This window comes from Miscanthus floridulus, chromosome 1 (genome assembly GCF_019320115.1).
Source record: "Miscanthus floridulus cultivar M001 chromosome 1, ASM1932011v1, whole genome shotgun sequence".
NCBI lineage: Eukaryota > Viridiplantae > Streptophyta > Magnoliopsida > Poales > Poaceae > Miscanthus > Miscanthus floridulus.
Genome location: NC_089580.1, coordinates 180,404,067 through 180,427,673, shown reverse-complemented (window position 1 = coordinate 180,427,673; position 23,607 = coordinate 180,404,067). Strand labels below are relative to the sequence as shown.

At 45.7% G+C, this 23,607-nt stretch overlaps 4 protein-coding genes and 1 long non-coding RNA gene across 6 annotated transcripts in view; 1 reads left to right on the top strand and 4 right to left on the bottom strand.

Moving 5' to 3' along the window:
* LOC136467761 (naringenin 7-O-methyltransferase-like) overlaps positions 1–8,336 on the bottom strand; it is a 35,043-nt gene extending 26,707 nt beyond the window's left edge. The window contains 1 exon segment of the mRNA XM_066466544.1: positions 8,126–8,336. Within this exon segment, the coding sequence (XP_066322641.1) occupies positions 8,126–8,336 (211 nt within the window).
* A 1,445-nt stretch (positions 8,337–9,781) lies between these two features.
* On the bottom strand, positions 9,782–10,177 carry LOC136467751 (protein MAIN-LIKE 2-like). Its single transcript, XM_066466533.1, has one exon. The coding sequence runs from the start codon at positions 10,175–10,177 to the stop codon at positions 9,782–9,784; it is 396 nt and encodes a 131-aa protein (XP_066322630.1).
* Positions 10,178–10,270: 93 nt separating this feature from the next.
* On the bottom strand, positions 10,271–10,813 carry LOC136504049 (uncharacterized). Its single transcript, XR_010770769.1, has 3 exons — positions 10,714–10,813; positions 10,502–10,574; positions 10,271–10,387 (listed from the first exon to the last, which is right to left on the bottom strand). It is a non-coding gene; the product is annotated as an uncharacterized lncRNA (long non-coding RNA).
* Positions 10,814–14,657: 3,844 nt separating this feature from the next.
* On the top strand, positions 14,658–18,320 carry LOC136504041 (replication protein A 70 kDa DNA-binding subunit B-like). Its single transcript, XM_066498929.1, has 12 exons — positions 14,658–14,933; positions 15,101–15,247; positions 15,356–15,565; positions 15,664–15,841; positions 15,938–16,205; positions 16,285–16,387; positions 16,718–16,842; positions 16,936–17,014; positions 17,104–17,248; positions 17,326–17,486; positions 17,562–17,682; positions 17,790–18,320. Exons 1-12 carry the CDS (start codon positions 14,794–14,796, stop codon positions 17,982–17,984), a joined length of 1,872 nt encoding a protein of 623 aa, XP_066355026.1. The 5' UTR covers positions 14,658–14,793; the 3' UTR covers positions 17,985–18,320.
* A 1,375-nt stretch (positions 18,321–19,695) lies between these two features.
* LOC136504029 (ninja-family protein 1-like) lies at positions 19,696–22,816 on the bottom strand. Of its 2 annotated transcripts, none has more exons than XM_066498922.1 (4): positions 22,691–22,816; positions 22,130–22,587; positions 20,761–21,117; positions 19,696–20,235 (listed from the first exon to the last, which is right to left on the bottom strand). In XM_066498922.1, exons 2-4 carry the CDS (start codon positions 22,539–22,541, stop codon positions 19,823–19,825), a joined length of 1,182 nt encoding a protein of 393 aa, XP_066355019.1. In that variant the 5' UTR covers positions 22,542–22,587; positions 22,691–22,816; the 3' UTR covers positions 19,696–19,822. The 2 variants fall into 2 exon arrangements, with proteins under 2 accessions (XP_066355019.1, XP_066355021.1); XM_066498924.1 differs by having other exon boundaries at positions 19,696–20,229.
* Between the last annotated feature and the right edge of the window lie 791 nt (positions 22,817–23,607).

Genomic DNA, 23,607 nt, shown 5'->3' with positions numbered 1-23,607 from the left:
ACCTCTTTCCCTTAGTTTACACACCAATTGTAAGACTTCATAGCACTTGAATCGAGGAACACGAACTCGAACCATTTCTGAGACTGGACGTAGGGCTCCGGCTTGAACCAGTATAATTTCCTTGTGCCTTTGAGTGTTGTCTTTCTAGAGCAGCGCGACACACGTATAAATTCACTAGTCGGTTTACGAAACGCCGACACTTAGAGATATTTTCATGGTTTAGAAACCTTAATGGGTATTTATTGATTTTTTGAATTAAAAAAGCTGAAATTGCATTGCCCTGTTCGCTTGGAGGAATTTTGGAGGAATTTGGAGGAATCCGGATGAATCTGGAGGAATTTATAAGAGGAAAATACTGTTACGAATGAAAAAAGAAGCGGATCAAGCCGGATTTAAGAGCACGCAAACGGGGCCAAAACGACCTCTAATCGACACACAAGTAGGTAACTTAAACGATTTTGAGAGTTTTTTTGTTGACTAGAATCAAGCCTGTGCGTTGCACGGGAACAAAATAATATCATGATAATTTATGTTTTGAATGTTCACAACAATGACATACCATTTTTTTACTTCAGAAAATTAGGAAGATAAATATGGAGTCTCCAAAAGAATGCAATCTAGGAACTATCCACCTTAATTGACATCTTCAAGAAAAAATATATTTTAGACAATAAACTTCATAATCTAAATAACAAAAAAAGCACCCATACTGCTTTTAGTTCCTGTATCGTGGTGGCAGCATTACTGCATTAGCTGGCTGAACACGGACATGTACAGGGGACCGCCCTGCTTCGCATACAACGCCCCTTTTCATCTTGGCTGCTGATCCAGAGATTAACGGCTCATGTGCATTTCTTTTTTAGTATCTCTAGTGTATTTTTTATTTTATTTTCCAAGGAAGAAGGATGTATATGACGTCAGCATGATGTCACGATAAATTACGTTGCAGGAGCAGAGCGGAGAGCACAGGCCCGTTCGGTTGGCGTTCGGCGTGTCACCGCTGCGTTACCCCGTTCGGCTGGCGTTCGGCGTGTCGCCGTTGCACGCATGTGCACGCGCGGAGTCAGCGCAGGGGCCTGCGGAACGTGCCTGGCCGGGTTCAGGAGGTTGCTGGAGCTGCTAGCGGAGGCGCTTGGCCAGCCGTGGTGAAGATCTCGATTTAAAACCGACTAACCGAGAGAATCCTTACGTTTTAGAGTTGTCAAGCCGCACAACGCGATTGCTCTGTTTTGGGCGTGTATGTGATTGCTTTATTCTTGAATTAACTAACACCTAACCCGTACGTGATTCCTTTGTTTTGGGCCCGTACGTAATTGCTCTGGGCGAGTTGGCCGCATCCGTTTAAATAATTGGCGTGGTGGCTGCCTGTTGCGGACTCTATTCCGACGCGGACAAGTAGCGAGGCACACGACGATAACACTGCGTGCGGTGTGTCCGACACGGTGTCGAAGTCGGCCGAGTGAAACGATTGATTAGCACATGACGATGACATTAGTTATTTTTGGCGTGATGGCTGCCTGTTGCGGACTCTATTCCGACATGGACAGGTAGCGAGGCACACGATGATAATACTGCGCGCAGTGTGTCCGACACGGTGTCGTCGGCCGAGTGAAGTGATTAATTAGCACATGACGATGACATTAGTTATTTTTTAGGCGTAGGTAGATAGGAAACGGTTTTGAGAGATGATGAGCAAGATATCCGGTTTTGGAGTTTGACGAGGAAAATTAGACCATAATGATAATTAAAGAAGGTAAAATATATTTGTTTTTACAAAACACCATTATGCCAAACAGGCCTGCATGCAGCCCAGCCGGGCCCACCGGCCACCCGTTTACTCACCCGCGCGGCGGCGCCCGCGCGTGAAATTTTTGCATTTTGGTCCCTTTCTAAAACATTTTTTACAAAAAGACCCTTGCCAAAACTTTTACTACAAATAGACCATTTTTAAGCGTCTTAGGAAATCACGTCGAGGTATGAAGGTCGGCGTCGACTGACACGACGCCGAGTCCTTGCCACGTCACCGACGACTCCGGGGCTGGCGCATGAGGCCCAGTACGTCGGCGTCGTGTCAGCCAACGCCACAGGCCTAACTTCGGCGCGGTGGGGAGTCACGCCGAGCTCTTGGCAGGCGCGCGGCCCAGGCGGCCCAACAACGCTTCGTGGGCCAAGAGGTCGGCGTGCGATCAGCTGACGCCGAGACGCTAACCTCGGCGCGGCCCGACTCAACGCCGAGGTTCGGTCAGTTGAGGCCGCGCCGCGGCCCCCTTCTTCCTCCTCCCTCCATTCAGAACCAACAGGTGGCCATTTCCCACTCCCTCTCTCTCTTCCCACGAACCCTAAATCCTAAATCCAGCTCTTGGGAGGCCAGATCGAGGGTTTTGACGTTTTGCCAAGGTACTCCTCTTTTCCCTCTTTCATTTCATCCATTTAGATTCGGTTGTTTGTGTTTTTTTTTGAACTTGGCATTATAGGTTTGGTTTATGTTCATGTCATTCGTGCAATGTATGGTGGTTCAAATGATTGAATGACCCAAATGTATGGTTGTTGTTGTATATGTTCTGGTTTATAATCATTGAGTTAAATTTTGTGTTTGTTGGGATTCAAATTTGCTTAGGGTTTGTAATGAAAAGCTTATTTGGGAGGTATGGTGATTTAGTGTTAGTAGCTTTACATTCGTTGCAAGGTACTTTAGATTGATTTTTTTTCTACGTAATGTTAGGATGCCAAGGCGTGGTAAAGCTCGTATTCTAAGGTAATCCCAATGTTTATTCATTATTTGTGCAACAAATAGAAAACCCTAGGTTTATGTTTGGTTCTCCGTTAATATGACTAAATTCTTTCAATTGTAGCTATGGTCGCCAGAGGGCAAATCCCTACGACCTAAAGCCTCTCCCTGAAGGTGTTCCTCGACCCATGTGCTTTTGTGGTGATCCTTGCAAGGTAAACATCTCTAAAGATGAGGAAACATATAGACAGAGATACTGGATGTGTCCCAATTATGCATGGGAACCTACAAAGCAACAGCGCCGTGCATCAATTGTGAGGAATTTTTATTGTGTGTTAATTAATTTTCTTGTGATATTAAGTATTGCTTATTTATTTATTTTGTAACAATGTATTTTTCTTGCAGACCGTTCCACCACTGTGTGACTTTGAGCAGTGGATTGACACTGAAATCAAGGAGTCGGACAAGCAGCATCTAGAAGGCCTGAAGGAGTGGGATGCGGAGGTTAAGGAGAGGTTTGAGCAGAGACGCAGACAGGAGGCTATAGAAAAGGAGCATAAGGAAGAGGAGGAAAGGAGGCGTGTTGCTGCGTACAGGGCGGAGAGGGAGAAGAAGCTTGAGCGTGTGCGTCGAGCGAAGGCAGCGATGGAGGAGAATCCTGATGCCCAGAGGAAGGGAAAGTGGCCTCGTTGCACTCAGTAGGTATTTGGTTTATTCATGAGCGATGTCGTGTAGCCCTGGACTTTTTTTACTATGTTGTAATGCACTCTGCTTTTATTTCAGATGAACTTATTCCCTAGACTTTTTTTATTATGTTGTAATGCACTATGCTTTTATTTCAGATGGTCTTATGCCCTGTACTTCGTTAACTATCCTAGAACTGTAGTGCTACTGTTTGTATCACTGAAAAGGCTACTTGTGCTATTGCAGTCACTAAAAGGGCTACAAGTACTGTTGCAGTCAATGAAAAGTCTATTTGAAAACTCACTGAAAAGCCTAGATTCGTTTACTGTTGTATTCGTATACGCAATGAATTAATATCAGAGTGATGTACTGCATTTAGATGAAGTGACAAAACATAGGTGTAGCCTTTTCAGATGAAATGACCAGTCATGGTTGTAGGCTTTTCAGATGAAGCATCTAGCCTTTGTAGATTCAATAAATGAGTATGCACACAAGTTTTTGTCAAGTAGCATTCATGGTGAACCTACCTTCATCTCTATATATAGTGCTCCATGTCTTGCTCCACATCCACACAACTTGTTTTCTGGTTTAGTTTTAGCAAATGTCGAGTGGAGGTTCCTCGAGTGGAAAGGGTTTCGGCGGAGGGAGAGGAAAGGGGGTGAGGAAAGGACCTCCGATTGTGTGGGAGGGTTCTCTGGGTCCTGATTCTTTTGAAGAACCAATATAGGAATTTCCTTTGGAGAGGAAGAGTGACTTCACCCGTGAGAGACCTCTTAGATCATACGACAAGCGCATTGAAGATTGGCCAAAATGCCGCCACGGTTTGGATTGCGTTGTGCAGATGTACAATGACTGTGATGGTGGAGGCCGTCGTTTCTTCATATGCCCGTAAGGATTTGTATTTCCTTTGAACTCTCTCCTTTTTTAGATTTGCATTTGGTTTGTAGTAGTACTTATTGGTAGATGGGTTTTTAGGATTCAAGCTATCCAGATAACTATAGCTTCACTAGATGGGTCGACCCTCCTCCTATCTATCCCCATCAACAGTACATCACATATCTACAGGGACACATCTTTGACCTAGAGTATGGCCCTGGAAGTGGTAACAGGGACAAGTCGGACGACGACAACAGCAATGATGCAGAGGAGGCACTATGCAATAATCCGTACTTCCAGTGCCCATACCATAAGAAGCACGGGCCTCCTTCTCCACTGCCACCACCACCGCCGCCGTCAACTGGAGGATACTATGGGGAAGGCGCAACTCAGTTCAATATGTGGGAGCATTATTAGGACCAACCTTTGTTAGTCAATCCGAATGTGGAATGCTTGTATGAGTTGTTCTTTTCAATCTCCTAAGGCATGCTAGGTTTAGTTTACAACATGTCATTGTTAGTTTTCATGTGAGTGTGTAATTGTAGTACCTTTGCAACGTCTGTATCACTTGTTTCTTTCTATCCCCTAAGGCATGCTAGGTTTAGTTTGCGACATGCCATTGTTAGTTTTGATGTGAGTGTAATCGTTGTGCATTCGCTATTTCATAAATTGTAGTTTACCTATCTCTAAGTTTCATGTACTATGGTTGATTCCCAAACTGAAAAAAAGATTTGACTCTCTCTAAAAATAGGGGATTGAAATCGAACCAACCTTAGGTTTTTCCTGTAGGAACAAACATAAATATAGCATGTCTACTCTTATTAGTATAGCTCGTGTTAGTAGAAGAGGAATCGTTGAGAAAGATTTTTCATTTGAATCATGCAAATAGGATTTCAACCTATACCAAAGGTTTAGAAGACCTCTGTCTTTAATATTTTATTCTTTCTTTTTTATGATTTATAGGCTCGGCGTCAAGTCGGATGACGCCGAGGTAGATGACCATGGCGTTGATTTGGCCCACGCCAACACTAGGGTTTGGCTCGGCCGTTTATGTGAAGTGTTGGGCTGAGGCTCGGCGTCGAGTCGGCCCACGCCAACCCTAGGGTTTGGATCACCACGACCCACGCCAGGTTTGGGCCGAACCTCGGCGCTGAGTCAACCCACGCCAAGATCAGACAGCTAGGCGCCGAGTCGAGCCACACTGACGTTTGGGCCACGGGCGTCGTCGGGTCAGCCAACACGCCTACCGCGGCGTTTAATATTTTCATGCCGAGATTAACGGCTCGGCATCAATTTACGGAACGCCGAGCTTGGGCACCTCATCGCTTTGAGGCAAAGGATTCTAGTATGTACCAGGGGTCGGCGTCAATTGACTAAACGCCGAGGTGCCCACCCTCGACGTGTGTTCAATTGACGCCGAGCTCCTGGGTTCACCAAAAAACAATGAACTGAGCACACACATGACACATAATACACAGAATACATGACAGAATACACGAGCATACAGAATTTCACATAACAAATGACCACACCGACATACACATTCATTCAACATCCATACATATATAAGGTCCAACACATTCAACATCCAACATAGTCCAACACATTCAACATCCATACATAGTCCATACATATGCTTCATCAATCATCCAACATAGTCCAAACATAGTACAAGGTCCATACATAGTGCATTACTGAAAGCTCTAGTTTGGTTTTGGTTAATTGATGAAACCCTAAGTGCTAACCTAGTTTATCAAGATGATTATGAGATAGGTAGCACTACTCTAAGTGATGAAGCAATGGCGAAGATCATGACAATGGTGATGGCATGGTGATGGTCAAATGCTCAAACTTGGAAAAGAAGAAAGAGAAAAACAAAAGGCTCAAGGCAAAGGTATAAAATGTAGGAGCCATTTTGTTTTAGTGATCAAGACACTTAGTGAGTGTGATCATATTTAGGATTGATAGCCGTACTATTAAGAGGGGTGAAACTCGTATCGGAATGCGGTTATCAAAGTGCCACTAGATGCCCTAACTCATTGTATATGCATTTAGGATCTAGTGGAGTGCTAACACCCTTGATAATATTTGTGAAAATATGCTAACACATGTGCACAAGGTGTTTGCAGGGTTGAGATGGGTTTGGGTCCCTCTCGCGCCGGATGCAAAATTCTTGGTGGTTGGCACATTTGAGCAAGGGTGAAGAAGTTAGAGTTGAAATGGAGTTGGTCGAAATGCTGTGTCCGTCGAGCTGTCAGACGGCACAGTGGGTAGGGTTGAGCACCGGACGCTGGTCTGCATCCGGTCAAGGTGGACCGGACGCGTCCGGTCGAAAAAACATGCCTCGGGGAGCTTACTGGAAACGACCGGACGCTGGGGCTTCAGTGTCTGGTCAGTTTTGACCGGAGCGTCCGGTCAGCTTCGTAGCCGTTGAAATCTGACGAACAACGTTTGAAGCTGGTGACGCGTGGCGTCCATCGAGCGACCGGACGCTGAGGGCCAGCGTCCGGTCGGTATGACCGGAGCGTCCGGTCAGAGCGTGTTTTGCCCAGTGAAGGGGTACAACGGCTCTATTTGATGGGAGCTCTATTTATAGCCCCATGGCCGGCTCAAGGGATAACTCTTGCTCATTTTCATTGACATAACAACCTTGTGAGCTTAGCCAAAGCCCTCCCACTCATCTCCATTATTGATCCATCATCATTGTGAGATTGGGAGAGAATCCAAGTGCATTGCTTGAGTGATTGCATCTAGAGGCACTTGGTATTCGTGTTGCGCTGCAGATTTCGCTTGTTTCTCTTGGTGGTTGCCACCACCTAGACGGTTGGAGCAGCGGTGGAGGATCGGCACGAGTTGGTGATTGTTCGTGGCCGTCTTCGGTGATTGTGAGGGGAGTTGTACCTTCCCCGGCGGAGCGCCGAAAGGTAACTCTAGTAAATTGCTCGTGTCATTGAGTTACCTCACTTGTGGGTCGGTTCTTGCGGTGTCCAATCGTGTGGACGAGGTTTGTGAAACACCTCTTAGCCGCCGAACCACCAAGTGTTGGTCGACACAACGGGGACGTAGCGTGTTGGCAAACACGTGAACCTCGGGAGAAAATCGATTGTCTCTTGTTTTTGGCATTCTCCCGGTGATTGGCTATATATTCATCTTGTGATTGGTTCATCCCCTACACGTCGGTATAATCACCTTACTCACTTATTTACATTCTTGCAAACTAGTTGACACAAGCTCTTTAGTGTAATTAGAATTGAGAGCTTGCTTTATTATTTATATTCATCTAGTTGAGCTCTTTAGAGTAGCAAGGTTGAGAGCTCTTAGTGAGTAATTACATAGCAAGTTTGTGTGCCTAAGTAATCATTGCAACTAGAATTGTTGGATAGGTGGCTTGCAACCCTTGTAGAGCTAGAGCAAGTTTGCATTACGCTATTTGTCATACTAATCAAATTGCTCTAGTTGATTTGTAGATTTTTAAATAGGCTATTCACCCCCCCTCTAGCTATATTAGGACCTTTCAATTACATAAGGTCCAATGCATACATAGTCCATGCACAAAATATAGCATATGAAGTCTTTAGATCTTTTAGCTTGCTCCTTGTCTAATGCTCCATCATTTTCTCCTTGTCTCTCTTTTTTCCTACAGTAGTCCATTTTCACAACTTTTAGTGGATATTGAGCTAAGTTAGAAACCATTAATGAGACTACCTTCACATAGCTATTTGGTGTTTGCTAAAATCTGAGCCAAGTATCATGATTACCATATCAAAAGATGTACCTTAACATGGATGGCGAGCGTAACGCTTTCCCCTCCTAAACGGATAGGTACCTAGAGTGTACCTGTCCACTGGTCTGAGCGTCCTCTGTGGACGTCCAGAACCGGAGGGGCCTTGAGTTCCTTGGGATGCATCTTCAAGCTGGGACATGCCAATCTCATCATACTCATGCTCATAGTACTCTCCCTGTCCTTCATCATCTTCTCCCTGGTGTTCTCCTTCATCATCATAAGGACCATGTCCTTGACCACCCTCTGCACTAGTTGCTGCACCATGTGAAGAAGTCCCACCAACATGTGCACCATGTGAAGATAAAGTCCCTCCAACATGTGCAGTAGAAGGTCCAGCACCAAGCTGTTGTGGGACTGCCACATCCAGGGCACGTCTACATCCAAGGCGTGCAGCTACCTTTCGGAGGCGATGCATGGCACGCTGCATTTTGAAAGCACTATTAGTAAGTGGGGTTGGTCACAAAACTATATAAAGATGTAACATCAACTGAATGACAGGAGACTACCTGAATGTGCTATCGTAACATGGAGGCCTCATCAGGATCGCCCACAGGAATCATCAATGCCCTTCCTTGCTCAGCCACTATCCTCATTACCTTCGTGCTCTATGCAACAAAAATAAGAATTTAAATCTCCATCACAATAAAGACCTCAGAGATGGAAATAGTTGTATCACTTACAGCTCTGGCTAACGCAGGGGCGATCTCAACTTGTCTGCCTTCTCGGGTAGCTTGGTCATATGGGTTGTTGCCCTCATCCTCTCTCGCAATGTCAGCAATGTCTTGCTCCGTCCAAGCGGGCCTCAATTGAAGCCTTGTTCGTTGACCAAGCCAAACAAGGTAATCATCGAATGCCTTGTCACGATGGACGGCGTGGATGCCCATGTTGTTCTACTCCATCAACATCCACTCATCAATGTAGCGCTGGTGCTCCAGCTGCCAGTTGGTGATCTTCTTTTTTTTTGTCTACTGAACCTGCAAATTTTACACCATAGCGACAATATGAAGGCCTACTCAATGATTCATTCATGTGAAACGAACAAAATATTGTATGTTATGTACTTGTGGAGCTGCCAACCGGTGGAGAAATCCTCAGGTGGAGAAGGCTGCAGCCTACCAAACTGCCGTGCTACACGGTGAGGGAGATGGTACTCCACTGCATAGAAACAAATAAGGGGGGTCCTCATCATCCAAACGTCCTCGTCTGCCGTGCACAAGGAGCTCAAGTTGAGATCCATGACTTGCCTCCGCCGATATGGGCACCATTCAACCTGTACACAACGTCGTCATCAACTAGTCGACGCTCAATTTGTGCACATATTCTCGATTAGGCCAAAAGGGTGGGAAACTTACATGCTGTGGCAAAAGGGTGTCTAGCTCGTTGGTGAAGCTAATGTACACGTGGCGTGACACGTGGTAAGTTCCGTGGGCTCGCTCATAGAGGTGTGCCATGGTAGGGGCGACAACTGTGTCTCCTTGAGGAAACCAAGGTTGTGGGAGATCAAGCTGATGCGGTCTCCCAACTAGAAGCCTCTCCCACATCCAAATCTACAAAAAAGAGTGGAAACTTGCATGTTAATCACTTTTGTTAAGAAAAAACATTGAATTGTAGTGGAAACTTATACAACTTTGCTTTATTACCTACAACAGTGTGATGCACCCTGACATTGTAGCGTGCGCGCCTCTAGGACGGCGGCAAGCCTCACAAAGCTAACGGTACAGGAAGGCAAGTATAGCCGAGCCCCAACTCCTATTGCTGGCATCCTCCCAGTTCCAAAGGCACGGGATGTACATCCAGGACGCCGTGTCTCTAGTGCCGTTAGGGAAGAGAACCGTACCAAACATGTGCAGGACGTAGGCCCGACAGTAGTATGTCATGGTCTGGGCATCTACGTTGGGTGGGCACTCCCAAAACTGCTGATGAAGCCACCTCAGGTACACCCCACTGTTGCGCCGTTTCTTGCCAGCCTCAACTGCCGCTAGGGGACGTCCCAAGAAGTGCTCAACCCGCTGCTGCCATCCTTTAGACTCCGTGTCTGCTGTCACTGGGAATCCTCGGATTTTGACTCCAAGGATCATGGCAATGTCCTCGAGAGTGACCGTCATCTCCCCGCACGGTAGGTGAAAGCTATGTGTCTCCGGACGCCACCGATCTATCAACGCCATCAGCGCCGCTGGGTTGAAAGGTGGCGTGCCTCAACGACAAACACGAGCAACGGTAGCAAGGTTCACCAGCTTTAGGAGGGGCATGTACCTCTCATCGTAGACCATGGTCGTAGAGGCCTCATGTGTCATTGGCCTCAGCACATTCAAAACCTGCAAAAAAAAGACAAGCATGAAAAAGTATTAGTTCATGTCACTTTATAAAGAGCATGGACTATAGAGCAAAAGATGAACAATGCACTGTTTCATACGAATTATTGAATATACCTCTCCGTTCTCGATCCTCCGAGCCCGGTGGTGCTCATCGAACCTTGGATCAAGAAGGGGGAACCAATCCATCCTGCAACATAAGGAATGCCAAAGCATTAGTATAAGTTAAAGCATGTATATGTGGTATGAAGTAACATAACAATAAAAAAATAAAAGTAAACCAATGCACTATTACACAAAGCAATTCAAGTAGCTAGCTTGGTGGATACCTGTTGTCTAAGTAGTTCAGGATATTTTCTCTTATTGTGGCCCATCTTATGGCATCCAGAGCAACAGCTCTTTTTGGTGTCCTCTACAAAATGTGTCCCAACCTTACTCGTGGTTGATCTACCTTTCGTGGCTCGGTCCATGTCCATCCTGAACCGCTTCCGCCGCCTAGGTCCTCTACTCTTCTAGAGTAAACCAAGATCAGCCACATACTTGGGGCTATCATAAGTAGGCCATTGACTCTCGTCAAGAAATGGCTCGAACTGAGGATTCCAAGTGCTCATTAGGTTCCTCAAAGAGAACTCCGTGGCCATACGGGGAGGGACCTCAGCGTCAACACGTCTAAGGCGACAGGCTATAATCATGTGGGAGCAAGGCCTATGGTATATGGTTGGTTTTCCACACGTATACTTGTTCTCATTGATCACTACTTTATGTTTTTGAGCACCCCGGTCTTCACCACCAATGTTAGTTCCACCACCCTCTAGAATCTCATATCCATGGTTGATCGGATCGAAACATGAACCCTTCTGTCGTTTAGACTTTTTCTTTGAGAAAGCTAGTTCCTGAGATGCTAAAAGTGGCCAAGCTTTGTCTGCTGTCCATAGAGACCTCACATGCTTCTTTCTTGAAACGAACCAAGCATTCAACTTGTAGAAGGTGAATGAGGCAATAGCAGTCACAGGCAGACCACGACAACCTCTTAGAAGGCTATTGAACATCTCTGCCATGTTACTAGTCATGAAGCCCCATCTCCAACCTCTGGTATCATATGCAAGTGACCACTTATCCTTCGACGCCATCAACTCACTCAAGAATTGCCTGCCATCAACATTTGTGGCTAACTTTAGGGCATCTAGCCTGTCTTTGAATAATTGAACCCCTTGCTGCCTGCAAACCTCCTCAAATAATTTGAAGTTGTCCTTTGTGTGATCATGCCTTATAAGATTCTGAGCAAGGTGTCTGGTGCACCACCGGTGATGTATTTGGCCATAACCAGGAATCTCTTGTTCTACGACATTCAGAACGCCAGCATGCCTATCGGATATCACACAAACATCACGTCCCAGACCAATTATCACTTGTCTTACTAGCCTGAGAAACCAACACCAACTATCCGTGTCCTCCTTCCGAACAATCGCAAAGGCCAATGGCACAAGCTGGTCTTCTGCATCTATCCCAATACAAACAAGCATTGTGCCTTCAAATTTCCCTGTAAGAAAGGTCCTGTCAATTGAGACGACAGGCCTGCAATGCTTGAATGCTTCGATGCTCTGCCTGAACGCCCAAAAGGCCCTTCCAAATACCTGGCTACCATTCCTTGTTTCACCCTCCTTAGGTAAATACTCGAAGTGCATCCCATGATTTACAGCCCTCATTGTGTTCAACATTACAGGGAGGCGCTCATAAGCTTCTTCCCAATTTCCAAATATTATTTCCAGTGCACGCTGCTTTGCCCTCTATACTTGACATAGTAATTATACCGTTGGAAGATGATCTCAACCAACGCGGACACCGTAATGGTTGGCATATGCTTCACCATGGGGCATAACTACCTTGCAATGAACCTAGAATTGAGCTACAGATGGTTCTCTTCTGCCTCAGCAGTGGCACAAACATGTGGTTGCTTCATTGAGGTAATCTTCCATTTGCCTGCCTTCGTCTTCCTAGCACATATTCTCCAACCACACTGTTGTTCTTCACAAGCAACAATGTACCTCTTCTCCTTGAATGAATTGATGACCCTAAAAGGTCGGTTGTGTACAATGGAGTACTCTTGCAACCATGTTTTCAACTCATCCATGGTAGCAAACAATATGCCCTTCCGTATGATGAGGCAACCGCTAACATCAGGCACTATTGTATCACTTGGCCCACCATCAGCTACTGCCCTGTGACCATGGCTAAGGTCCTCGAAATCATCAACTAGTGGATCTCTCCAAGGCAAGACCCTAGACAATATCTCTATTTCCCTAAAATTGAGACGACCAACAGGGTGATCGTCATCAGAGTCTTCGGCTATCTCCTCTACGAAGGATTCATCATCTCCAGCTATCTCCATGTCAAAACGGTTCGTAGCCCTAGCATCACCAAAGTCTTCTTCACCACTAAGATCATCTTCGTCGCTAAGCTCATCCTCAATAGAAAAGTCTCCGCTAGCGTCGTCCAAACCTTCTTCTGCATCACCAATTACATAATCATCATCCTCTTCATCACTATCATGATTGCTCTCACCATCGGCAACCGCATTCTCCTCCTCATCTCCACCGCCCTCAAACCAACCTCCATCACGCTCGAGCGATCCAAACACTTCACCACCACCGTAGCCTAGTTGTGTGATAAGTATTTCTTCTTCAGACAAAGGACCATAACCTATATGAGCGGGGGAAGATGGGCATGCTTCGAAGTTATCATTTCCTAAGCCGGACTCCTTACTTACTACTAAATCCAAAGAACGCACTTCTGAGGCCAATACAACTACCTTGTAATCATTCTATTCAGACTCGCTTGTAATTTTGAGCAACCGCTTGATCCGAGGACCCTTCGACGACCCAACATCTATAACACCTTTAAACTAAACATGCACGTCTCTTTCATTCCAGCCTAACTTAACCTTCACTCGCTCCACTAACTGGGTCAAAGATGGTGTTTCAGAAAAAATCAACAACTCCTCACACATGTCCAGAAATTTCAAACTATCATCTCTTGTCCTAACAATACGGCCTCCATGATGCAACCTCACTAATTTATCCATCTACAGCCATCACACAACAAGTAGTGTCACATATCAATATATCATGCGAGTTTCAATCCAATAAGTAGAAACTAAAATATATCATTTCATCTTTTTCAACCCCAACAACATAATCATTTCTAGTCATAAAAAATTGAAATCTAATGACCAACAAATAACTAAAATACATACTAACCCTAATGACCAACAAATAACTAACCCTAATGACACCTACAATAAACAAAGAACCCCAATGACTAAAATAACTAGAAACCAAACTAACGTAACATGTTCAGCACATAAAATAGTTAAACAACAATGCACTCAATCAACCTAAGCCATACATTTTGCAAATGCAAATACACATATACCACAACACCATACACCAATGATTCCACATGATTAGAGACAATGCAAGCACATCTACGCGGATAGATTGGATGAGAGGAGGGACCATTACCTCGAGGAAGCTTTGGGAGACGAGATCCGGACACCTAGGGTCGCATTTGGGGTTAGGGTTTCGTGGGGGCTGTGGGGGGAGACCGACGCTTTCAGAATGGAGGGAGCCGGCGCTTTCAGAATAGAGGGAGGAAGAAGAAGGGGGCCGCGGCGTGGCTTCAAGAGTCCAGACCTCGGCGTTGAGTCGGGCCGCGCCGAGTTTGGTGGCTCGGCGTCAAGTGACCCCGCGCCGAGCTATTAGGCCACGAAGCGTTGTTGGACCGCTTGGGCCGCGCGCCGGATGGTGCCAATATCTCGGCGTGTAGTCCCACCGTGCCGAGGTTGGGTCTGTGGCGTTGGCTGACACAACGCCGACGTGTCGGACCCCATGCGCCACCGTGTCGCCGTCGACCGGGGTCGTCCATGACGTGGCAAGACCTCGGCGTCGTGTCAGTCGACGCCGACCCTCATACCTTGGCGTCATGTTCTAAAACGCCTAAAAAATAGTCTATTTTCAGCAAACGTTTTAGCATAGATCTTTTTATAAAAAATATTTTTAAAAGGGACCAAAATGTAAAAATTTCACCACCCGCGCCCGCCTCCTTCCCGGCTTCCCCGGCTCCAAAACTTCTCAAATTTCTCCCGCGCGAGCGCCAAACCGCAGCCAAAACGAAACTAGCAGCGAACCCCGCGGCGGCAAGGCTAAAAAAAAACGCGCAAAACCCCGAGCGCCGCTCGCCTCCCGCCATTTCCTTCCCAAATCTGCCTTATAAGCGCGCGCAGCCTTGGCAGCTCGACGCATCTTCGCCGCCGCTCAGGGCTCACCCACGCTCCGACCGATTCACGCGAAACCTACCTTCCTTCCTCCGGGAGACGATTCGACAGGGAGGGGAAAGAGGCAAGAGGAGCCATGGACGCTGCCAAGTCGGTAACGCCGGGCGCCGTGTCCCACATCCTGGCGCACCCGTCGACGGGCTCCGACGGCGCCGTGCCGGATCTCGTCGTCCAGGTCCTCGACCTCAAGTCCATCGGCACGGGCAGCCGATTCAGGTCAGTTCTCACCTCCTCCCTTCCCTGGCCGCCCTGGATCTATTATCTTTGCTAGTTTTCGTTCCGTGGGGCGGGGGATCTGTTCTGTTCTTAGCGCAGTTCTTATGGATCTTGTCAGCCGGTCTGACGAGCCTCCCCTTGTGTTCGGATCTGTTGTTGCCTTGCAGTTTCATAGCAACCGACGGGAAGGATAAGATCAAGGCGATGCTCCCCACCAACTTCGCGTCGGAGGTCCACTCCGGCAATCTGAAGAATCTCGGCCTGATCCGCATCCTCGACTACACTTGCAACCTCGTCAAAGGCAACAATGACAAGTAAGTGTTCTCCATCCCCTTTCATCACCATGAGCGGACTAATGTTGGCAACTGTTCCCGTATTCAGCGTTTCCCTCGGTTTCCTGAATCATGTGCTTTGTTTACCAGAGTCTTGATTGTCGTCAAATGCGAGTTTGTGTGCCAAGCGCTCGACGCCGAGATCAACGGCGAGGCCAAGAAAGAGGACCCTCCAATTGTGCTGAAGCCCAAGGACGAAGGCGTGGTCGTGGCTGAGCAAGCAAATGCTCCCCCACTCGTGATGAAGCCCAAGCAGGAGGTGAAGTCCGCGTCCCAGATCGTGAATGAGCAGCGTGGAAAGTAAGTGCTTGCAATTGCAGTCCCTGTCCTTTGATGTTCTGGTTGAGTCTGTCGGCGATTTAGATTTACAGTTCATTATTCTACTTCTGTGCGTCCAGTGCTGCTCCTGCTGCGCGCCTTTCCATGACAAGGAGGGTCCATCCTTTGATCACTCTGAACCCCTACCAGGGTAACTGGGTCATTAAGGTGCGGGTCACGAGCAAAGGCAACCTGAGAACCTACAGGAATGCTCGTGGAGAAGGCTGTGTCTTCAATGTAGAGCTCACTGATGAGGATGTAAGTTCTCTGATGTCACTGTTTTCATGTTTAAGTGCATTTTGTGAGTTGTCGTGGGTTCATGAGCTGATGTTCTCTGAATTTGTGTATGTACAGGGCACGCAGATCCAGGCCACCATGTTTAATGAGGCTGCAAAGAAGTTCTATCCAATTTTTGAGCTGGGAAAGGTCTATTATGTCTCAAAAGGATCTCTTAGAATTGCCAACAAGCAGTTCAAGACTGTCCAAAATGACTATGAGATGTCACTAAACGAGAATGCTATTATTGAAGAAGCAGAGGGGGAAACTTTCATTCCGCAAGTGCAATACAACTTTGTCAAGATTGATCAGCTAGGATCATATGTTGGTGGCAGGGAGCTTGTAGGTATGTCAGAATTATTGGAATTAAGTTGGTTTTACTTCAGGTTCAATGTAGTGTCTCACTGTTTTATGTATTACTTCAGATATTGTTGGTGTGGTTCAGAGTGTATCTCCAACACTCAGCGTTAGAAGAAAGATTGACAATGAGACAATACCAAAGCGTGACATTGTTTTAGCAGATGAATCGTACGTATCACTTGATCTTTTATACCTTGTTAATAGATCAGAATACAATCATTCAGTGATGTTGCTTATTTTCCCTAATCACAGATAAAGTCCATAAAAAATGTCTCAAATTAATTCTCTTCAATTTTGCCATATTTATCTAAACTTTATATTTTTGTGATCTGAATTTAACATAGATTAATGAAACATTATCGGCACTAGATTAATGATGAAAATAATAATAATAATTTCATAATCTATAATCCTTTCTATTTAAGATTTTTTTTTATAGATATCATTTCTAATAAAGAAATTATCTGTTCCTAATTGACTCATTTCATTTCTTTGCAGTGGCAAAACTGTTAATATTTCTCTCTGGAATGATCTCGCTACTATGACTGGCCAAGAGCTTTTGGACATGGTTGACAGTTCTCCTGTCGTTGCGATAAAGAGCCTAAAAATATCTGATTTCCAAGGTATGTCATCTAATCTCTGTTCAATCTTCCTGGAAATCAGTAAGCTACTGAAAGTGCGTCGTGATAACTGTGGTGCTGAAATTTGTCTTGTAGGTGTGTCTCTTTCAACTATAGGCAAAAGTACGCTCGTGATTAATCCAGACCTACCTGAGGCTCAGAATCTGAAATCATGGTATGTACTTCTCTCCTGAATGATGTGAGCTTGCTGTATGTTTTTTATCAGTATAGTATGCTTAGACCTGTACATAATTTGTCAAATAGGTATGACTCTGAAGGCAAAGATACTTCACTGGCACCAGTTGGTGCAGAAATGGGTGCTGCACGTGCTGGTGGCTTGAAGTCTATGTATTCTGATAGAGTTTTTCTGTCTCACATCACCAGTGATCCTGCTATGGGCCAGGAAAAGGTATGATCCTGAATATTCACTGAAATATGATACTATTCACTGCTATGGCCCCAGTTTGACTTGTTTTTGCTTTGCAGCCTGTTTTCTTCAGTTTGAATGCCATCATAAGCCACATCAAGCCTGACCAGAATATGTGGTACCGTGCTTGCAAGACCTGCAACAAGAAGGTGACTGAAGCTTTTGGATCTGGATACTGGTGTGAGCAATGCCAAAAGAACGACTCTGAATGCTCACTGAGGTAAAATTTGTTACCAGAAGCCTGCTACTGCTATCTATTTAGTGCCAAATCTGATTGGTTCCCTGCATCCTTCAGATACATCATGGTCCTCAAGGTCTCTGATCCCACTGGTGAGGCATGGGTGTCTGTGTTCAACGAGCATGCCGAGAAGATCATTGGCTGCAGTGCTGACGAGCTTGATCGGATCAGGAAAGAGGTAAATTCTGCAATCTGAGTAGGTCAAATACTCTGGCTTGACAGCATTGAATTTCTGCTGTTTCCTTGTTTGTCTTATCCCTGATAGTGGGTTCGCCATTGTTGCAGGAGGGGGAGGACAGTTACGTTCTCAAACTCAAGGAAGCCACCTGGGTTCCTCACCTGTTCCGCGTCAGCGTCACGCAGCATGAATACATGAACGAGAAAAGGCAGAGGATCACCGTGAGGAGTGAAGCACCGGTCGACTACGCAGCTGAATCCAAGTACCTGCTTGAAGAGATCGCGAAGCTCACTGCTTGCTAGAAGATGCAATCTTTCTGGTGGTTCGTGAAGGAGGACTGGCCCCCGAGATGTTTCCCTCGCAAGGGTTTTGAGCTGTAGTAACTTTATTACTATTCTGCGTTGCTCTCATTGGTCTTTAGCACTTCTGTAAGACTGTAAGATATATGTAGATGTTTGTTCACCTTGATGTCAAGCAAACAGATGCTATGACAGTTCAAGCAAGATGCATGAAGCCTTTGCAGAATTGCAGTTCCAAATTTCCGTGTCTCTGCAACTTTGAGCAAATAGCGAGGGCTATGAGGACTAATGGATGATGTCAGGTCGCTGAGGCTAAGTTTTAGTTGTGTATGTGTCAGCAATCAGATGTAGAAACCCTTCCCTGCTCCAAGTCGTATGTTGAAGTGCGCGTTCTACATCATTGTGCCATCTATTCAGTCTTTTGTCAGACGTGTTTCCGGGAATTGCTAGTGTCAGCTTATCGTGGATTCATACTTTCTTTAGCTAACGGAATAAGCTTAACATGCTCCAGCCTCTACAGCTGAAATACATATGGATGGCGCACCCTTTTTTAAGGGGGAATTGCTTGTGCTATTAAAAAAGATTGCAATTAGTGGTCTTCAACGTTATTGCTCCAATTTTTTTGTGTCCTCCATGCCACTGCCGTCAGTTTGGTCTTTAACGTCGTCAAACTGTAGGTGTGAAAAGACAAAAATACTCTTAAGTCTAAATATGTCATTAATTTTTTTAGCATTTTAACGACTTTAAATGAAAAAATTCAAAACTAGAAAGTTGTAGATCTCGTCAAAATCTATAATTTTCATATAAAAATTATCTTAATTTAATTTCACAAAAAAAAACAATATGATTTTTCTAAGATATATTAATAATATCAAATCATATTTTTTTGTGGAATTAAATGAAGATAATTTTTATGTGAAATTATAGATCTGGACGAGATCTACAACTTTCTAGTTTTGAGTTTTTTCATTTGAAGTCGTTAAGATGTTCAAAAAAATTAATGACATATTTAGACTTAAGGGTATTTTCGTCTTTTTACACCTATGGTTTGATGGCGTTAGAGCCTAAACTAACGGTAGTGGTATGGAGGGCACAAAAAAATTAAAGCAGTGACGCTGAAGACCGCTGACACATAGGACATTGTGATTTTTTTTAATAGCACATAAGGAATTCTCCTTTTTGGGGTTAACTACTGGTCTAAGTTATTCAGACAGTAAAGTGATTGGGAGCTAGGTGCCTGCGTGAAATCATGGCCGCTAACACTCGCTATCGCGAGCTCCGTTTTCTGGACCTATACAAGAAAAAAAAGAAGTTGCAGGATTAAATAACGTTTAGAAAGGAATAGAACATTATCAACAGGTTATATTACCATAATGCCCACCAATTCAGGCCCTGTTTAGTTTTCAAAATTTTTTGCCTCCTACAGTAAAAGAGCATGTTTGGACACATGCATGGAGTACTAAATGTAAAAAAAAACTAATTGCACAATTCTTGACAAAATCGCGAGATGAATCTTTTAAGCCTAATTAGTTCATGAAAAGCCTTAAGTGCTACAGTACCCACATATGCTAATGACCGATTAATTAGTATCATTAGATTCGTCTCGCAATTTTCTGATGGGTTTTGTAATTTGTTTTTTATTAGTATCAAAAACCCCTTCCGACATCCTTCTGACACATCCGATATGACACCAAAAAACTTTCACCTCTCCAACTAAACACACCCTGGCTCGGGCAGAAGTAAGCACTGTACCACAAACACAATCTGACGATGAGACTAGTCTGATGCTAGGCTGAAGGCTGACTCTACAGAACACGTGCACCGGTCTGCTGGCGAAAGGTTCACAGGTTCGGGGTAGGGCTGACGACAATGTGTCGCAGCGGGTTATCCACCTTGCCAGCTCCGGCGTGCTCCACGAACTCCGAAGGAGTAAGGAAGCTTCCATGGCAGATGCATACGATTCTCACATCTCCTTTCTTGTATTTATACAGGAAGCCTTCAACCCTGTTGCCGTTGGGCAGCCCCTTGGTGAACACGCCCGGCATCTCCTGCATTATCCTCCTTTCCACGTCCCCCATGCTGTTGGCCCTTGAAGCAGCCCTGCCTAAAATGCTTTGATCTCCCCTGGAACCAAGGGTTGCTGTTCTGGGAGGCAAAGACGAAGGCGGTGGACTTGCTGCCGTTACGTTACTTATAGCTTCATCAGAGGAAGGAACGGATGATGACGGGCTGTGCTCCTTAGTGATGGCTGTTCCTAAAAAAATCAGGAATGAGTATGATATAGAGCTTAATGATAACCAAAAAAAAATCCATTGAAGGGAAGAACCACTAGAATAGAAAGTGTTCAATCATGCACAAACAAACAGCTCACATCTATAATAACTGAACAATATAAGAATCCAGCCCCCATCTATAAGAGCTGAACATTATAGAATTTTGAATCTTCCAGATTCACTTCTGCCATGAAATGTCTTGTGACTATTGAAAGGACGCAACAGAGATTGTAACACAACATAGCCTTTGTTTAGCTAATAACCACTAATATCAAATGTAAAAACTCTCGATGTATCAGACATATATAAGTTCTTATAAGATCGTAGACGCAAATACTAAATAGCATTGATCTTTGGGCCCAAAGTCCTAATTTAAGGGCAAATATCAATCCAGTTCATTCATGTATTACACCTGTAGTGCATTGGCAAGATTCATGTTTTTGGAAGCATGGGAAATGGATACTGAGAATACCTAAACAGTGTACTTAACAAACAAAAGGGGATACCTTTGAAGGCTGAGTTTGACTTCTTTCCCACTGCTGACAAACTATCTTGCGATGCAATTGTAGCCTGGTACTTTGGGGGAAGCCCCTTCACCAGATGCTTGCCACTGCTATGATTTTCGTTATTCATCACAACAGCTTCATCAGAACTTACTAATTTGTCAGCGTGTGCATTCATCTCTTCTGGAATCTGCCCAGCCGCTTCTTTTGAAGTGTTGCAAGTGAGAGAGTTCCTCCTCTCAATCCTTTTCTTCTTAACCTCGAGTCTCTTCAGACTCTGTGCTTCCTTACATTTCTTCCATTCATCATTACCAGCAGCCTCAATGACAGCAGGGAGTGAACTAATCCTCATGAGTGTGCCTGCAATATTCAGTAAGTATTTACAGATATTGGGAATTTGCGGAAAGCTGTTGATGTTTATTTCAAGAAACACTGAGATATTCGATTTCTCAACATATGACTGTTACAAACATGTATTCTTTCATTTACATTGGCATTATGCTTTAACAAATCTATATATTAACTAAAAACCAATTACAAAAACTACAATGTTTTGAAAGTACTTTAGACACACATCTGTGTGTATTGCTTCTGTACATACACTCTTTAAATATTCATGGAAATATCAAATACTAAACTTCAAACTGTTACATCACGCAGGTTACCACTGATATTTTCTCAGAGATATCTGATGAAGAAATACACACCTATAACAGAATGACTGAATCGACAGAGTTTTATGCAATAAAATATTATGCCGGCTACTTAACACAGTTTTGCAAAATAATTCACAACTACCACCATTTAACAACATAAATGCTATATAACACACGTGTGTTTTATCACAAAAAAAAACACATAGATTTTAGTCCACCGGATTGTAGCCTCTGTTTATCTCCGTCGTCAAATCTACGAACAGACTGAAAGAAAAAAAACACATCACGCAGCAGCACACGTGACGCGACGCAGCAGTGCACCAGCACCACATGACGCAGCAGTGCACCAGCACACGACATGAGGTACAGATTCACCAAAAAACGCATGACATGACGCGTGACGCAGCAGTGCACCTCTCTGTATTTTGTCCTTCTATAGAAAAAAAATTGTTTTATGTGATATGTGGATCTGTGATGTCTTAAGGTAGAAGAAGGCTAGAGGTAGAAGAAGAATAGAGGCTGTTGGATCTTAATCTTAGGGTGTAAAAAAATTCATGTGTTGGAATTGTATAAAATATATGGTTGTGCAGTAGACAGACTTAACCAAAGCGATCACAATCGGCACTGCTAAGCACGGAATCTAAAAGCCAAATTAACTATCAAGGGTAGCAAATACTAAAGATAGTATAAACCCCACAAAGAGAAGCCGCATGCACCTTGCAATCTCTGCCCATCACCTCCCGAAGAGGCAGAGGAAGGGCTCCCGCTCGCCGGCAGCCTCGCCGCGTGTTCCACGCCGAGACCCCCGCCATTACGGCAAGAACCCCATCCAGCCTGCCCCTGCTGCCTCCCAACCTCCGACGCCTCGGCCAGGACCGGCAACGAGCTCGTCCGCGAGAGCGCGCGCGGCGCCGGCACCTCCACCGGCGGCGTCAGCATGGCCGCCACGGATGACGACCGGGGGAGCTTGTCCCCCTTTCTGTCTAGCCCGAACCGGCCGCCGAGCGATAGCCCGAGGCTGAGCTCGATCTCCTCAATCTGCTCGCGCAGCTGCCTCGGCCTCTGCTCCGGTGGCGGCTCGTCTCCCTTCCCAATCCCGCACAGCAAGTCCCGCGAAAAACCCTCCATCGCGCGCGCAAGCTTGTCTAAGGGAGCCTCAGCAAACGACAAGCGCCTGCAAGACGGGCAAGAGCTGAGCGACGCCGCAGGAGCAACCATTCCCGGCGAACAAGAGGCGAGGGGCCGGAGCAGAGAACACGGGATGAGAGGCGACTTACACAGGTTGCACGGAGGAGGGAGGATGCCACCATTGGAGAGGTGAGGCGCTGCCGCTTCTCTTGGCCACGGCCTTGAGCGACTCTCGCGGGGAACAGGAGAGAAGAGAGAGAGAGAGAGAGAGAGAGAGAGAGAGAGAGAGAGAGAGAGAGAGAGAGGAGGCAAAGCTTTCTGCTCCTTTTTGGGCTGGTTGGTTTCGCTTTTGGGGCATGCGGTTCCGCTAGGGATGGCGAAGACGGGCGGGCGGGCTTGCCTCCGGCGTGACGCGTGTTGATACGGCGGCCGACGCGTGGTGCGAGCTTGCGCGGCACCGCGCAGCCGCGGCGGGAGCCGAGCGGGATGCGGTGGGCTCGCCAGCCTTGGTTGGAGCTGAGCCGGTCGAGTCGTGGACGCGCGCCGTGACCGGTGGATGCCCAACACTCCAACAGGCTGGGCGGCAGGCCGATCCCTCGGTAGATTGTAGGAGATCGGAGGAAAGAGGAGAAAGTTGGAAATTTGCACTCTCGGTAGGTGGGTTTCGCCCAAATACCAAAGTTAGTGGACTCCGTTAAAATGTCTTTATGAAATGAGTCCAACACGTTATAGGCCCCGTTTGGCAGGGCTTCACTTCACTAGTGAAGCCATTTTTTTGACTTCAGCTCCACGAACAGTCCCACCGGTGGAGCTGAAGCGGTTTTGGTAAACCGTTTGGCAAAATGGCTTCCCTGTGAGAGCATGTTTTTAGGGGCCTGGAGGAGAAGCCGGGAGAAGCCACTTTTTTTGGCTCCATCCTACTCCAAATCACTGTGAGAGCATATTTTTAGGAGCTTCACAAGTGAAGCTATTTTACTTTACCCCGTTTGGTAGAAAACGGCTCCAAACGGCTCTTGAAGCCGGTGGAGAAGCCCTGCCAAATAGGGCCATAATGTCATTTTAAGAT

Bases quoted from the DNA above. Each gene is read 5' to 3' on its own strand.
- LOC136504041 (XM_066498929.1), top strand. From the start codon at position 14,794: ATGGACGCTGCCAAGTCGGTAACGCCGGGCGCCGTGTCCCACATCCTG. The intron at 15,248-15,355 runs GTAAGTGTTCTC...TTTGTTTACCAG, and splicing joins GTCAAAGGCAACAATGACAA to AGTCTTGATTGTCGTCAAAT. The intron at 17,249-17,325 runs GTATGATCCTGA...TTTGCTTTGCAG, and splicing joins CTGCTATGGGCCAGGAAAAG to CCTGTTTTCTTCAGTTTGAA.
- LOC136504029 (XM_066498922.1), bottom strand. From the start codon at position 22,541: ATGGAGGGTTTTTCGCGGGACTTGCTGTGCGGGATTGGGAAGGGAGAC. The intron at 21,118-22,129 runs GTGCATGCGGCT...TGAATATTGCAG, and splicing joins TGATGGGCAGAGATTGCAAG to GCACACTCATGAGGATTAGT. The intron at 20,236-20,760 runs GTATCCCCTTTT...TGATTTTTTTAG, and splicing joins GTCAAACTCAGCCTTCAAAG to GAACAGCCATCACTAAGGAG.
- LOC136467751 (XM_066466533.1), bottom strand. From the start codon at position 10,177: ATGACGGTCACTCTCGAGGACATTGCCATGATCCTTGGAGTCAAAATC.